The sequence below is a fragment of the Mauremys mutica genome, chromosome 18 (assembly GCF_020497125.1).
Source record: "Mauremys mutica isolate MM-2020 ecotype Southern chromosome 18, ASM2049712v1, whole genome shotgun sequence".
Lineage (NCBI taxonomy): Eukaryota > Metazoa > Chordata > Testudines > Geoemydidae > Mauremys > Mauremys mutica.
In genome coordinates this window covers 18,931,370-18,948,307 of record NC_059089.1, presented here as the reverse complement: position 1 = coordinate 18,948,307, position 16,938 = coordinate 18,931,370, and the positions used below count along the sequence as shown (strand labels likewise).

Here is a 16,938-nt window from a genome sequence, read left to right as displayed (position 1 = left end):
TAATCATTCCAAGCCTGGATGCACTCCTGTAGTGCTGCTCACACAGAAGTGACTAGTGGCAGCTATAAAGGAGAAGTGGGGAAATCATAGTTACAGAGCAATCCAGGCTGGGCGTGGCACTGAAGAACATTCTGTAATGAAATAAAAACTTAAAACCAACTACACACTTAAAATTCAAACAAATAAGCTTAACTGAAGGAGCCAATGCAGGACAAAAGGGATAGGGGGCAGAGTAATAGAAGGCAAGTACCAGGCATACTGAAAACACCATCTTTACACAGAACAGGGAGGAGGTGGACTGCGACACATTCCAGTTCTGCACCCCTGAGACCCATTTGAGGCAGGGCATAATCACCTGCCAACCGAAGATGCAACAGTGGGCTCCTCTAGTAGACAGACAGCTGACCACATTCCAGAACATGGGTACAGAGCGAGGGACTCTCGGTAGACGTATTTCATATTAGAGTCCAAGTCTACTAAGAAAATAAACCTATAGTACAAGGGTTTGACCGCCCCCTGCAGCCTCCTTTCCATGCATGCCCGGGCCTGTTAGCACCCACCCACGCCCTGGGGAGCGGAGATATCTCTGGCATACATCTTGGTCAGTGGGAGTTAGGGGACATGTTCACAAAGGGCCTGATCCAGCAAAGTGCTAAGCACGCTTTGCTCCCACTGAAGGCAATGGGAGCCAAGGATGCAAAACACCATGCTGGATCAGGCCCATGGTGGCAGCGCTGCTTTGGTAGGAGAAGACCCCACTGCTGCACCTTTAATTTTGGCCACAGGAAGAGGAATCCACCCCTGTGTGTATTTGATTCAAATGATCCTGACAACAACCTCACAACCCAGAGCTCTGTTTTAAAAACTACATAACACTAAAATGATACTGCCAGGAGGCAACAAGACGAGTTTAGCATACAAGCCAACACTTCACACATCTTGTCTAGTACAGTGGCTCCCAAACTTGGTTCGCGGCTTGTTCAGGATAAGCCCCTGGCGTGCCGCGAGACACTTAGTTTACCTGATCATCCGCAGGTACAGCTGCTTGCCGTTCCCGACCAATGGGAGCTGCAGGAAGCGGTGTGGGCCAGGCCACCACTTCCTGCAGCTCCCATTGGCCAGGAACAGCGAACCGCGGCCACTGGGAGCTGCGAGCAGCCATACCTGCAGACACTCAGGTAAACAAAGCGTCTCACGGCCCGCCAGGGGCTTACCCTGAACAACCCGCAAACCACGTTTAGGAACCACTGGTCTAGTACTATTCTTTAAAGTGAATGGCAGAGACAAAGAGGCAAATCCTGCTCTCCCACCCATTGCTTCCCCAACCACAGAAGCCTCTAGATGTAGGACTGGAAAACATGTCTTACAATGAAAGGCTCAAGGAGCTCATTTTATTTAATTTAGCAAAGAGAAGGTTACGGGGTGACTTGATCACAGACTGTAAGTACCTACACAAGGAGAAGAAATTTGATAATAATGGGCTCTTCAATCTAACAGAAAAAAGTCTAAAAAATCCAATGGCTGGAAGTTGAAGCTAGACTCATTCAACTAGCAATAAGGCTCAATTTATTTATTTTTAAACGGTGAGGGTAATTAACAACTGGAACAATTTTCTAAGGGTTGTGATGGACTCTCCATCACTGGAAATTTTACATCAAGAGTAATCAGGAAAAATCTCATGGATTACAGGATGTCAGACTAGAACTAGATAATCACAATGGTCTCTTCCAGCCTTATAATCTCGGAAACCATGAACAAGGGCATGTAAGATGTGTGCAGCCTACACAGAAAATCTATATCCCCAAGTACAGCTCCGTAGGGGATTCTTGAGTCCAAGCATGCTGAAGAGCAGAGCTAGGAGGAAGATTCCTGTTTCCCACCCCCTGGAACTCCCTAGCACAAAGCCTGGTTACTTGGTGCTGAGCATAAGATTTGGCCCCAAATAAACAACAATATTTGATGAGGGTGTGCAGTGAAGAAAGAGAGAGAGAGAGAGAGAGAGAGAATGTGAGAGTGTGTTGCTGGGGGGAAGGGGGAGCTGTCAGACCTCTTACCTGCTGCTGTTGCTGCTGCTGCCTCTGGAATCTTGGAGGAAGTGATTTCTGGTATTTGTTGAACTCCTGTGCTGGGGATGTGGCTTCTCTAATCTCCTCCTCACTGCTGCTTTGGGCAGCTACTGTTGTGGCTGTGGTTTCTTCTTCTAGATAACCAACAGAGACATCCTGTGCATGACATTCAGAAGTAGCTGGGGAGGATGGAAACAAGATTGGATTAAATTCTGCTGCCCACAATAGCCCACATTATAAAGCAGTTAGCTTAGGCTACCTGTGAGAACACTGCACATATGAGCTGTGAGCACACTGTGATTGTATTACACAGGTGAACTCACCATTCCACTCTATTATGCTCTACCATATGCACAGTATTTCAGCTGCTATCTTCCTTAGACTGCCCTAAAAATCATTCCGTTTTCCTTGCTCTGCTCACACAACCCTCCTACCGAGACCTTCCAATGCTATACCATCCTTCTGACCAAGGAGAAATGAATAATCCATTTTGAGCCCAATGCCACTCCTTACATTGACCACAAGGGTCATTTTAATGACAAGGCACTTGCCCCTGCCCTTATGATTCAAATACACTTTTTAGAACTTTTTAACCCTTGGTGGAGCAAGAGGCAGAGTTCTAGGGCACAGATCTCCTGCAGGACACACAGAACACTGCCATTAATCATCCAGTTGGCCGTTCCACATTAACCAAATGAGGAGTCAATGCTGATGCTGGTCGGGGAGCGCCCTCTGTCGGCCTTTTTTTTTTTTTTTTATGAGGCACTGGGGAGTGAGACCTTTGGACCTGTGTGCGGAGCCGTGGGGGTGCCGAGGGTCCTTAGAAGAGTCCTTCCTCGGCACCGGCTCATGCGTCGATGGTGCCGGAGCACTGAGGAGGCGGCGCTTGGGGCTGGGTCTGCCAGACCAAGGTCTGACTGCGGCCGAAACGCTGCCTCCATAAGCAAAACTGAGGTGCTGTTCTCTGTCCTTGAGGGTCCTGGGGCGAAACCCTCTACAGATTTTACAACAGTCCCTACGACGACCCTCCCCAAGACACTTCAAGCACAAGTGTGCGGGTCCCTTCTCGGCATAAACCTGCTGCAGTCTGAGCACGGCTTAAAGCCTGGGGACCGAGGCATACCTGGAGAAAAATGTGGGGGGGACCCCCAAAGGAAACTTATGAGAGAAAACTATCTACACTGAACTACTACTGAATCTAACTATATACATACACGATACTGAGAAGCATGCGCCTACTGAGGCAAGAGCAATGGGGAGTTCCAGCTAGCCGTCACAGGCGGTAAGAAGGAACTGAAGGGGAGTGGGGGGGGGGGGTTGTCAGGTCGGCTGGGCACTATATTGAGCACCATGAGGGCACAACTCCAGGGGGCGCGCAGGCCGACCCTACGGATACTGCTAGGGGAAAAATCTTCCAGCTGTCGTGCACGCAGTGCGCGTGCACCTGATTGGAATTGACATGGACAAGCACTCAAAGAACTATTTTTATTGTGGGAATAAAATGAAAAGAAATGAGACTACGACTCAACACTTGATACAAACAAAAAATAAAAGTCTGCTACCTGAGCCAGTTCAGATTGCTGCATTACTGCTTTAGTGCAGGTACAGTAACTCCTCACTTAAAGTCGTCCCAGTTAACGTTGTTTCGTTGCTGATCAATTAGAGAACATGCTCGTTTAAAGTTGTGCAATGCTCCCTTATAATGTCATTTGGCAGCCGCCTGCTTTGTCTACTGTTTGCAGGAAGAGCAGCCCGTTGGAGCTAGCTGGTGGGGGCTTGGATCCAGGGTGAACCGGCAGCCCCTCTAAGTTCCCTGCGAGGCAGCCACCCTGCAGGCTATCAATTGCCAGCAGTTCAGCTGTTCCTCCCCCCAGCGCCATGTGCTGCTCCTGCCCTCTGCCTTAGAGCTGCTTCCCAAGCCTCCTGCTTGCTGTGTGTGTGGGGGTGTCTAGGGTGCCTCCCTCCCCCCTGCTCCTGCACCCCGCTTACCCCATCTTCCATAGAGCAGGGGGGACACACAGAGGGAGCTTCCTGGCAGCAGCTGCAGTCTCAGCTTGCTGATCTACTTAACAAGGCAGTGTACTTAAGAGTGGGGTCAGCGTATTTAAAGGGGCAATGCGCATCTCTCTCTCACACACAGGGTGTGTGTCTCTGTCTGCCACGCTGTCTCCCCTCCCTCCATTCCTGCTGCCTTGTAGAGTGTGAGGCTACATTAACAACGAGTTAACCCTTGAGGGCTCAGCCAATTGCTAATCATCATTTAGCAGTAAGGCATTCCCCGGGAAAGATCCCACCCTCTGACTTCACCACCTCAACCACGCTTCACAATCATCATCGCTGTGTACCAATATTGTTTGTTTAAAATGTATGTGTGTGTGTGCGCGCGCAAAAAATTTCCCTGGAACTCCCCCGCCCCCATTTACATTAATTCTTAACATAATTTCACTTAAAGTCGCATTTTTCAGGAACATAACTACAATGTTAAGTGAGGAGTTACTGTATATACACACCATTCCTTTGTCGAGAGCCAAACAGCATAGTCCCACTGCTTTTCATGTGTATTTAAGGACCTACTTAAGTGTCACTGGTTGCATCAAATCTCATCTTAAATTAGTTTGTTTCAAATTAAGCTCTGAAAAAGCCTACCATCCAAACTGAAAGTTTTTCTCAACATTTTCTACAGTATTTGCACCCTAAATATTGCAGTGTGGTATTAAAGCATGAAAACCTGAAAGTGACATTGACTATATAAACAACAATGGAATTTGAGGCTTTGTTCTCATCTAAACTGAGAGACAAGTGAAGAGAGGGCATAATAAGTAAATCAGACGGTAAAAATTCTGTCTAATCAGGTAAGGTGTTGTCTGTAACTTGGATAAGGAAATTGGGGTGGTAGGATTTTTTTTTCTTTTTAATACAGTTTTTAATCAACTGTGTCCCTTTAAAGGAGGCCCTACATTACTGACCCAAAATAAATGTTCTTTAGAAAACTAGAAAAAAATTGATGCCTTGTGATGTGACTCTAAGCAGCCTGCAACTGCTTTCTTTGCCCCCGCAGTGCGCAGTTACATCCTTGCTCAGCTAAAAGGGGTCAATTATGATAATATAAAAGCAACTTTTATGAAGCAAGGTGAGTAACATTTCCCTACCTCTACGGAACGTATGACCATTCTCCGAAGCCACCTTCTTTTCCACACTTGGGGGTTTCAGATCTTCATTCTCCACATGTTTCTGGGTCTCTCCTGTTTTCTGAGCCAGTTTGCATTTCTGATCCAGCTGCTTGAGTTTGGCAGCACAGGCAGCCAGGCGTTCCTCTCTGGCTCGTCGCTCTTCCTCCTCACGTCGCCTCCTGGCTCGCTCAACAGCTTCCGAGATCTCAGAGTGGACAAACTTCTGTCTCAGGGGCACCTTTTCTTCTTTATCCTCCAAGGACTGCTGTCTGAGAATACATCCCAGTGGGGGCTTCTGCCAAAAAGAAGGAATACCCCACTGAGCATCATCTGAAAATACTAGCCTCATGCAATTTAACCTTTTTAATCCCACACGAGGTACAACCCCTCCCCATCACCTACAGAGAGCTGCTTAGCTGAGAATATGTCCACGACCCCATTTGGTTCAGTCTTAAATTGCTAAACGCTTAAAAAGTTTTTGAAAATCCACAAAAACCTAACCTCTGCTTTCTGATGCAAACTGATTGCCACAGTGCACAAATTCCAAAGACAGCATTACTAAATTGACACACAAAAGTTTTGGAGCAACCCAAGCATACTGGCCCAGATTAAATTCCCCCTCTCCTCTCTCTACTGGAAGTGTTGCACAGGAAAAATCTCTACAGCTGGGAGTAAAGAAAGTGCTTTGTATCATTCAGCAGTGCGCCCACCCTCCAAATGATTACGAGCAGAGTTGCTAGGCTCAAAAGAATATCCTCTCCCAGTCTTCCTGCCTGTTCTGATGTGTTATGATTAGCTGCTCACTAAACTACTCATGCTTTACTCAGATTTCATTTTGTCACAATGGGTGCTTCGAGCTAGACTGCCATTTGTAAAATTCAACATGGATTCTGAAGCAGAGTAATTTGTTACATCAAGCATCCAATCTATGCAACTTCAACATACTTGATATTCTGATGCAGGGGTCCAGCCATTCAGCTTCCTTGCAGGCTGCTGGGGGCCTTGCACCTTGACGACTGACCGAGACAAACCAACTGGGTCACCCCAGTTCTTTCCTTCCTCCGGGGTGTGTTTAATATCTGCACTGTCTGCAGAGCTCAGGGACAGCTGTCGCTGCCTTCTGGGGTCCCAGGTGTTCCTGTTGTACAAATGCCACTGATATTATCATTTCCAAATCAGCTCAAAACACATTTTCAACTCATTCATCAAGTGATAAGAAGGCGTGTTATACAAGCTACAATACAATGGAAAGAGGGACTAGAGAATCCAACAGCAAAAATACTTGGCACGTATATTGGGATTGTCATCCATAGATCTCAAAACACTTTGTAAAGATGTGTAAGTATTAACGCCACCATTTTACAGATGGAAGAAATGAGGTATACAAAGATGAAGTAACTTGCCCAAGGTCACAAGGCTGGTCAGTGGCATAACAAGGAACAAAACACAGGTCTCCTGGCGACCATTCACATATCTTATCTATGCCACAAAACTGTCTCAACATAGATTTTGAAAAGTAGAGTCCATGAGGTTATACCATAAAGTTGAGGGGGGGTTAAGCTTTTCCTCTTGATTAGAACAAATTTTAAATTGCTCATGACAATTTTTACACTTGTTGAAACAGAAACCAGAGGTATGAATGCAGCATCAATGGAATCTCAGACAGACACCTCTTACCATTTCTGTCTTCCATCTTTAAGAGCTTCTTCCTCTTCCTCATCTTCGCTAAACTTCAGTTTCTCGGAGTAATCCACTTCGTCGTGTATGCCTGTGGTGGCGGGAGTGAAGAAAGGATACATCAAAGGAAAGAAAGAGGGCCCTGTGACAAACTGAAAAGCATCCTGATCTGCATCACTCTAAGCATAAACCAGACACAATTTAGAAAAAAAACTGAGTGTCCAAGCACAGCCCCATTATTAGGACTATTGAAAACAAGCAGCGTAGGTCTTGACCACACATCTCAATAGCAGGGCAGATTTCAGAAGACTGGTAGCACGCATTACAGACAGGGAGGACGAAAGCGGAGATGAAGCATCCTGTGCACTAGATCATACATAGCTATACTTCAGCTGCATGCACCGAGATGATGGGACTCTCAGGAACTGCAGCTAACTTTGACTCAATCTTTTCCCAGAAGGGAAGATCAGCTCCAGTGGTTCCCTTTCTGCCACATGGTGTTATCAAGCTTGTGAATCCTCAGATCCAGTTCCTTGAGTACAGCATGATGGGAGGACCTGAACGATCTATTGTACTATCATTTAAACCACCAGCCGCTGCCACATTGCATAGAACACCCTCCTCTTTTGTGTGGCAGGCAGGGGAGCGTGGGAATGAATAGTGTCTTTCTTTGGGGATAGAGGGGTTAGCAATTCATTCTCTTCACTCCCTGGGTAGTTACCGCTTGCTTGAAGCAAGAAGGTAATGGCACTTTACCTGCCCAACCATCGTCTGCATCAGTGTCGAGTTCATCCAGCTCCTTCAAGTTTTCTGCGTTGATAATGGTGGGCCGGGGAGCCCGCTCTCCTTGCTGCCGAACTGGACGAGTTGGGCGAGATACCCCAGGTCTAGTCTCTTTTCTATATGGTGAGACAAAAAGATATTGCTGCAAACACCAGTTAAAAGAGAAGGATGGAAAGCGCAGGGAATCTATATGCCTTCAGTTTATAACAATGCACCAGTTTAAACTACATTGTGCGTCACATGCTTATGCAGTGAGCCTACAAACAACTATTATTGCCCTTTAAATCCTGCCTCCCCTCATTTATTATTATAGAGCCTCCAATAGCCCCTCCTGGATGCCTATAGGTCACAGACACCATCCTTATGACCTAGGATTGGACAGGATTCCTTTTGAGGTTCTTCTGTTCCTTGAACTATGTGCAGACCTCCCTCACCTTCAGCTTCCTGCCTCTGTAACACTCCCTGACCCTGCTGCAGAGGAAGCAAAACACTGAGGCTTTAAATGAAGCCAGGCATACAGCTTTGTCCACCAGGCTGGCTCATTCATAAGATTCTTGCACAAGAAAAGGAACTTATCCTATATTCATTTTCCTCTGCAAGTTAGTCAGTTCTGGAGGCCTTACCCATCTTGGTCATTCATCTGGTATTGTCTGAAAGGGACCCGGGGCTCAAGCCGAAGCTGAGGAAGGGGGAAAGACCCACGGTCCAGTGATCCAGGGACCTCAGATGACTGCTGTGGACACATCTGAAACAGAACAAATGATAAACATAAGGGTTTGTCTTTGCCAAAAAATCTCTCTCTCTCCAAACTATATCACAAGGGCATTTTAGTGCTGGGGTTGGGAAGGGAGGGAGAACATCTCAGATTTATCTGATTGGCAGGCATGGTGTCATCTTGGACACCATCCTTTATGGTGCCAGTTGAGAGGTAATGAGGTTTTTCAGCAGGCGCAGGCATTTCTTTCTGAATGGAGGGGATCAATGTTGCATTAATGTTGGCTATTGAGGATAAATGTCAGAGAAATCTACAAGATAGGAATGGAAAGACAAATAAGGGAAGAGATCTCAGCTGTCCCAGAGCAATACCTGGGAGGGGAGGGGATGGAAATTTAGTGCCTCTGCTAGCAGACCCAGACATAGCATTTCCCCCCCCACACACACACTATTAATTCCTTTGGGTGGGAACGGTGACACCCTAAAAATCAGGGAGAAACAGACGCGCGCACACAGCTCGTGGGAGCGGAGGGACTTACAAAAGCAGGTAACATGTCATGGTATGTAGGCGGATGGTACGCATTTCCCATGAACTGCGAAGCCCCTTTACGGATAGGCTGAGCCGGGCGGAGAGAGGGCTCCTTAGGATCACTGGCACTCACTGAGGAGGGGGCTCCATCTCCTGTGCTAGAGGTCTTGATGCCCGGCTCAGGAGGGGAGGCGGTCAGAGATGTGGCAGAGATAATGTTCCTCCCACCGCCCTCCCTCCAACTGGTGACATCTGAAAATGAAATAATACATGTGTGAGTGGGGGGCGGAGGGGCACATGTCGAAGATCATCAAGCAAAGAGTTTCCAGGCCCAGAATAACCGGGTGGCTTCGTAATTAAAGTCAAAGGAGAGAAAGAACAAACCAAGGAACAATGGAAAATTTACAGACATTTCATAGAAGAGACTGATAGCATCAACTGTTACTAAGGAATTGCTGCAGAAGTGGCTGTGCAAGCTTACGCATGCACCTAGCCATCAGTGAGCCCAAAAACGGACCTACACCATCTCTGCTATCCCAATAGTGGGTATTTCCTATCAAAAGTACTGCTACAGTTAAACGATAGTTTGCGCTACGGACAAATGTTCATTAGGGAACAGAACTGATAAAACCAAACATATTTCATTTGAGTCCCACAGCCCAACATAACCTTCTTCCCTCACACAAAGAGGGATTTTAAGTAATTATTAGGCAGATGACAGTAAATATTTAGCTGCCTGTTCTGCAGAACTCAAGTACTCAATTTCAGCCCCAAGATTCTGTCGTTAATTTGCTGAGCCAAGCAGACCATGGAGGCTTGTAGGAGTGACAGACAACACAGAGAGGAACCATGCGCAACTACTGCAGACTGGCTTGATGGCCATTTCTCCACCTTTTTTAAAGTAATCTAAAGGGTTGTGGCTGGCTGGCAGGAACGCAATATGCTGCCATTTACTTACTCTGGGGGCGGAGGCTTGGTCCTGGCCCATACGACAGATCTAAGGCGCCCTTTTCTTTGCCAACCTTGTCCTGCTCGCCAGCTGCTTTCAGCGTCGGAAATTCCTCGGGAGAGAAGGATAATAGTCGGCTTGAGGCCCTTGAACCTGTTGAAGAAATAAAAGCACAACTCAGATAAGTCAAGTCTGCTTCCACCAGCAACAGCCCTGCCTTGTTTGTGATCATCCAGGAACCATAGCACAAAAATGTTTCGAGAAAATCTCAGTTTCTAGCACAAACACAAATTATTGCCTGCCCCAGCATTTGCTAACTAGTTAGTGACATGTCTGGCTGTGGCTAACATGACAACACATGTCCATACTGAAGTACCTAGTCACTACTAATGCATGGGTTCCATTTAAATTCCTGTGTTCAACAAAACTAATTAAAGTTCTGCAGCTCCCTGATTATTTTTGTATATGTTCATTCACACTGAACTGGAAATGGAAATTCAGCAAGCTCACTTCAGAAATGCTATGAAGCACTCAATGCTTATATTCAGATTCCTCCAACTTTTGTTATTTGTCCACTGCAGAATTATGTTGTTATGCTCCTTGTAATGTTCTCTGTGAGAAGTTATAAATAAGCATCAAGTGTTATACTGTGGGACATATACTGCCTTCCTTTATAGCAGGGGTCCCCAACCTTTTCAGGACCAGGGACCGGTCGGGAGCGCTCGTCCCGCGGCTCAGCTGGACCGCCCGCAGGCGTGCCTGCGGGAGGTCCACCAGCTCCGGTTGAGCTGCCGCAGGCATGACTGCGGACGGTTCGCTGGTCGCGCGGCTCAGCTGGACCGCCCGCAGGCACGCCTGCGGCAGCTCAACCGGAGCCGGTGGACCTCCCGCAGGCGTGCCTGCAGGCGGTCCAGCTGAGCCGCGCGACCAGCGAACCGTCCGCAGTCATGCCTGCGGGAGGTCCACCGGAGCCCCGGGAGCAGCGGACCTCCCGCAGGCATGACTGCGGAGGGAGCGCTCGTCCCGCGGCTCGGGTAGACCTCCCGCAGGCACGACTGCGGGAGGTCCACTGGGTCGGTTCGCGGCCCAGTTTCTAAGAGGCCGCGGCCCGGGGGTTGGGGACCCCTGCTTTATAGCATTAAGATACAGATCACTGACCAGATCTGCCCAGGTTCAGTTCTTACTGGAGAGTTACTCTGCTGAGTTTCTAGCTATCAAGGGGAGCCACGCACTCCCACCACCCTCAGTTTCTTCTTGCCGGACCAACTCTGACCGAGGGGAAGGAGGGTGGGATGTGGAATAGACATGAGCAACACATCTCGAAGAATGCCAGTTACGGAACAGGTAACTGTCCTTTCTTCTTTGAGTGCTTGCTCATGTGTATTCCACAGTAGGTGACTGCAAGCTATGTCTGACGGAGGTGGGTAGGAGTTCATAGATTCCCTGACGGAAGCACAGTTCTACCAAAGCCAGCGTCATCCCTGGCGTGGGAGACAATCGCATAGTGCGACGTGAATGTGTGTACTGAGGACCAGCGAGCAGCTCTACAGACGTCCTGGATAGAGACATGGGCCACAAAGGCAGCCGACGAGGCCTGAGCCCTTGTCGAGTGCGCCCTCATGATAGGTGCCGAGGGAACCCCTGCCAGGTCATAGCATGTGTGGATTCACAATGTAATCCACCAGGAAAGCCTCTGGGTGGAGATCGGTTGACCCTCCACGCGCTCGGCTGAAGCAGCAAAGAGTTGTGAGGACCTGCAGAAGGGCTTAGTCCAGTCCAGATAAAACGCAAGTGCCCTGCGCACATCAAGCATATGGAGGCGGTGATCCTCGCTAGAGGCACGAGGTTTGGGGCAGAGGACAGGTAGGAAGATGTCCTGGCCCATGTGAAAAACGGAGACCACCTTAGGGAGGAATGCAGGCTGTGGGCGGAGCTGCACCGTGTCCTTGTGAAAGGCTGCGTAAGTGGAGTCGCAGGTCAGGGCCCTGAGCTCCGAACCCCACTGGGCTGAAGTGATAGCCACGAGGAAGGCTACTTTCCATGAAAGGTGAGACCATGAGCATGTGGCCAGGGGTTTGAACAAGGGCCCCGTTAGACAGGATAACACCAAGTCTAGAACCCACTGAGGAACCAGGGTTCTAGCATAAGGAAAGGACCCGTCTAGCCCCTCGAGGAAACGCCCAGTCATGGCGTGGGAGAAAACCAAGCAGCCCTAGACCAGCAGATGAAATGCCAAAATAGCTGCCAGGTGCATCCTGACAGAGGAAGGCGCAAGGCCATGAGTTCTAAGGTGAAGGAGCTACTCAAGAATAAGTTGGATCGGGGCAGTCATTGGGGAAGTACCCCGCTCGCCCGCCCACCTGGAAAACCAGGACCACTTCACTAGGTAGGCTCGGCGCATGGATGGCTTCCTACTTTCTAGGAGGACATGCCTGACCCCTTCAGAACACCTTGCCTCCTCCACATCTAGCCACTGAGCAGCCATGCTGTCAAATGGAGGGCAGCCAGGTTGGGGTGGAGGAAGCCTCCCTGGTCATGGGAGAGTAGGTCCAGGCGGAGCAGCAATGGCTGCGGAGGGGCCACCGGCAAGCCCAAGAGAGTCCCGTACCAATGTTGCCGGGACCAGGCTAGGGCGATCAGGAGGACACGTGCCCTGTCCGTTTTTACTTTCTCCAGGATCTTGCCGATGAGGGGAAACGGGGGAAAGGCATAAAGGAGTTGACCCAACCATGACAGGAGGAAGGCATCTGAGATCACGTTCCTCCCCACCCCCCTCTGGAACAGAACCTGGGGCAACGGCGGTTCTGTCGGGTCACAAAGAGGTCTACTTGGGGAGTGCCCCATGCTCGGAAGAGCTGGTGAGTGACCTCCGACTAGAGGGACCACTTGTGTTAGGAGGAGAAATCTCTGCTCAAGCGTTCGGCCTGTGTGTTGTAGACGCTTGGCAGGTGAGCATGTCGGGAGCGGCTTCGGTAGCTCCGCCGAGAATGGGAGCGTCTACGGCATCTGTGCCTGTCCCGCCGATAGTCCCTACTCAGTGTGGAGCAGTGCCTGGAGCTCCGCTCCGACGACACCCGATCAGACAACTTGGTGGGTGATGAAAGCAGAGGCCGGAAACTGTGTCCTGACAGGACACTGGGCGGCGAGCGGGCCCGAGAGCAGTCCCCGACCGGGATCTGTGTTGGGTCAGTGTCGACTGTCAATAGCCCGGTGGCGGCTTGCCTCTAGAGCAGGGTCCAGGAGCCGGCAGTGCCCCCAGCTCCTGCAGAGTCAATGTCCTTGGCCGCCTGCAGGGCCTCTGGTGTCAAGGGCATCCAGACATCCAGAGAGGCCTGAGTCAATGCAACAGGGCTGCTCCGCTCGACATGAGTTGGAGCTCTGGAGCCCGGGGGTGGGGGGAACTAGGGCTGCCCAACGCAGGTCTAGCCACACCCCCTGCTTTCTCTCGACACTTCTGAGAAGATGGAGCCTTTCTCTGCTTCTTCGACAGAGAGCAGTGCTGGCCACTGGGAGGTGCCAAGAGATCGCCGTGCACTGAAGACGAAGTGCCCAGTGATGATTCCACTCGGCGTATCGGGGATGGAGCCAGTGCTGACTCCATGAGACAGGCCCGAAGTCTAATGTCTCTCTCTTTTTTTGCCCTGGGTTTAAAGGACCTGCAGATCTCTCAGCGGTCATTGTGAAATTCGCACAGTCAGCGGAGACAGTCAGCGTGCGGGTCACTTCTGGGCATCGAACGCCTGCAAGACTTGCACGATTTAGACCCTGAACACTAACTGACTGACTAAACTGAAACTTTTCTTGAATTAACTAACACAGGTACTACTAATGAAGAAACAAGTTACGGGACGAGCTGCAGCAAAGCTGGAGCAGGTAGTTCTGATGCACCGTCACTGGCAGCAAGAAGGAACTGAGGGTGGAGGAGTGCACGGCTCCCCTTATAGCACGCTACTGAGGCACCACTCCGGGGTCGCAGAAGCGCTCCCCCTACAGGTACTGCTAAGGGAAAAACTTCTGGCACCAGTGCACGTGGCGAGCATGCACACCTACTGTGGAATACACATGAGCAAGCACTCGAAGAAGAAGGTGCATTGTCCAAATAAAAAGCCCATTTCAAAATTGTATGTTACATACCCCACCTGTGCTTATTAAACACACCAGAAGATCTTTAACATTCTGCTCTGAAGAGTGAAGCAGAATTGGCCTGTTTAGTCAGTTTCGCTTTCTGGAACTCATACATTAAGTCAGTGCTGTTGTGTTCAGGTTTCCAATAAGGGAGAGGATTAGTCAATTAAAAACAAAACACAAATCAACCGATAAAAAAAGCCAAAACAAAATCCACCCTACCATTTACTTTACAATTTCTTTAAAAATTAGTTTAAATGAAAATATTTCTATCACTTTTGGTAAAAGCACAAAAACATTTACAGACTACCCAAGTGTAGAGCATAACCTATTTTAACAGTGTCCCTTTAAATTCTGGAGAGACTATTTTAAAAAATGTTACTTTGTAACATGTTCATAGATGCTCTTTCACAGCATAGGATCTTGCATGGTCAAAACCATGGTTCTTCATCCCATAGTTGAAAATGGTTTCCAGTTAAAAAAAGTTAGTACTATACGTAGCATTTCCAAACAAAACATTTGGCAAAAGTTATCCGTCTTAAAACGTAAGAACTCCTTGCCTGAGGAGGTTGTGAAGGCTAGGACTATAAATAGGGTTTAAAAGAGAGCTAGATAAATTCCTGGAGGTTAAGTCCATTAATGGCTATTAGCCAGGATGGGTAAGGAACAGTGTCCCTAGCCTCTGTTTGTCAGAGGGTGGAGATGGATGGCAGGAGAGATCACTTGATCATTACCTGTTAGGTTCACTCCCTCTGGGCACCTGGCATTGGCCACTGTCGGCAGACAGGATACTGAGCTGGATGGACCTTTGGTCTGACCCAGTATGGCCGTTCTTATGTTCGTAAAATGTACGAGATGGGTCACACCTCAAACATTTATAGTACCAAAGTTCCTAACTGTACTGCATTACTGCACTGATCTGTCTGAATAGTGAGAATTCTAATAGCATGAACAGCTAAAGTTAACTAGCATCTTTCAGGACAGATTTACGTTATGACTTAGCAAAAGGAGGCAGGGGGGCGGGGGAGCAAGCTTTTCCCAAACAGATAATGCGGCACAACAGAAGGATTATTTGTGTGCTGGTATCAACAGCATGGAGCCTAATTCCTCAGTATGCACTGCACTGGAGTAAGTGCAATGCAGTGTAAACAGCCTTCCCTGAAGATTCCTTTGGACAGGAAATATATACAGTTTCAGCATTCACACCCCAATTCATAACACACATACCATATTACAGTACAGCAGATTTACAAAATTCTCCACTTCCCCCAACGCTTCAACAAAAATGAGATCTTTAAGGAAGACACAATAACTAAAATAAATGAGCAAATGGGCAAAGATCTCAATCCTTGTTGTTAATACTGGGAACTGTTGCTTTAACTAGACTGTAAATGCAATTGCTCAAAACAGTTGTAGAACAGGTACAGAGGACATGATGACCTAATAAGTCTTTGCAGCCTGATTTCTGTGATTCTATGATTCAATTATCCTCTAATTAAGCTCTTTTTAGCCCTGCATGTAGCGCTTTCCTCAGGTTTAAGTACTGTATCTTAACAATGGCCTGACCTACACTGAGTTCTCAAAGAACATTAGCACTTTCTTAGAGGGCAATGTTTGACCAGTTCTCTAGGAGATGCTAATTTGGCCCACAGATTTAAAACCTACCCTAGATGGGGTCCATATGGCAACAATCTCAAAGGAAGCGGCAATTTAAAAAAAAAAAAAAAAAAGGATACAAAGGTTAAATATGTATTTGTGCTGGTAGTCACCTCGGGCAAGTGTAAGCTTCTGCTTTAATGATTGAGCTTTGAGACAGCTTTCATAAGCTTGTTACAGCTATTTTTGCATTCTAAATCTATTTAATTCTTTAGACACGCTGCAATTTTATTTGACAAGCTAGTGGCTCCTGGTCTGTTAAAAGCTCAGTGCCACGGGCCTACCACTATTCTTTCTGAGCCTTAAACACCAATATTCATGGCAACTAGAACCTACATCTTGTATAAAGACAGCCATATTCCCCATCAGACTGAGATCCCAATTTAAGGAGTTAATTTTTCTGCTCAAAATGTTACCTTGGTTTCAGGATTCTCAGTCAAGCAGAAGCCATTAACAGCACAGACAGTAATGACCTCATTGTAGTTATACTAGTGCAGTTTGCCAAGTTTACCTATGTCTAGACAAGCCTTTAGACTGGGAGTGCATCATGGAAGAGACCTCATCCTGTGTGTTTATAAAGCAGTGTGCACGTACATTGCTCCATTATTCATAATCATACTCACCACCTTCTTGTCCTGCTGGCTTTCCATTCAGCTGTGCCCATGACTTTGGTCCACCTGGCACTGAATTTGTACTCTGCAAAAAAAAAAAAAAAAAAAAAAAAAAGAGACCCTTGTGAAAGTTCCTCACCTTCTGGGTGCAAGTAAAACAAGACAATGCTATCATGGTCAGATCTCTGTATAATCCAGATGTTACTAGATCCTGATAGTGCCCCAGCCCTCCAACTGAGACCCTCACCTCCTCTCTCTGCAACTCCCCCACTCCAATCTATCCAAAATGCTGCAGTTAAAATCCTCTTCCTCGCTCTGACCCTGACTTCTCCTGCTTTAGACACTTTCACTGGCTTCCCTGTCTATTTCCTCTGCCTGTTCTTAGTCTGTTCCCCTGCCAAAGTCTCCCTTCTCTGCCACTTTTCCCACACATTCTTCCACTCATCTTTCAGCCTTCTTCTATGCCACATCTTATGCTTGGAAGACTTTCACTCTCTCTCATACACCCAACAACCTCCCTTCTTCTGCCCTGACTTTCCAAAAATCTCACAGGTTTGGAATTTTTAGCTACAGTAGAAGCTTAAATTCTGTAGCTATAGAGGGGTTAGGTCTGAACGTTCACTGGTGGGGGAAACGTCTCACTTTTTCAGGCCCTGAC

The 16,938-nt window shown here is 47.9% G+C and overlaps 1 protein-coding gene across 5 annotated transcripts in view; it reads right to left on the bottom strand.

Annotated features, from left to right (window-relative positions):
- The window catches only part of PRRC2B (proline rich coiled-coil 2B), a 70,666-nt gene that overhangs the window by 32,948 nt on the left and 20,780 nt on the right, over positions 1-16,938 (bottom strand). For all 5 annotated transcript variants that reach the window (XM_044992440.1, XM_044992439.1, XM_044992441.1 and 2 more), the window contains exons 5-13: positions 16,293-16,365; positions 9,898-10,041; positions 8,950-9,191; positions 8,320-8,441; positions 7,670-7,812; positions 6,914-7,004; positions 6,182-6,374; positions 5,216-5,531; positions 2,055-2,245 (exon numbers count right to left, since the gene is read on the bottom strand). In XM_044992440.1, coding sequence (XP_044848375.1) covers positions 2,055-2,245; positions 5,216-5,531; positions 6,182-6,374; positions 6,914-7,004; positions 7,670-7,812; positions 8,320-8,441; positions 8,950-9,191; positions 9,898-10,041; positions 16,293-16,365 — 1,515 coding nt within the window. The remainder of the gene's footprint in view (positions 1-2,054; positions 2,246-5,215; positions 5,532-6,181; positions 6,375-6,913; positions 7,005-7,669; positions 7,813-8,319; positions 8,442-8,949; positions 9,192-9,897; positions 10,042-16,292; positions 16,366-16,938) is intronic.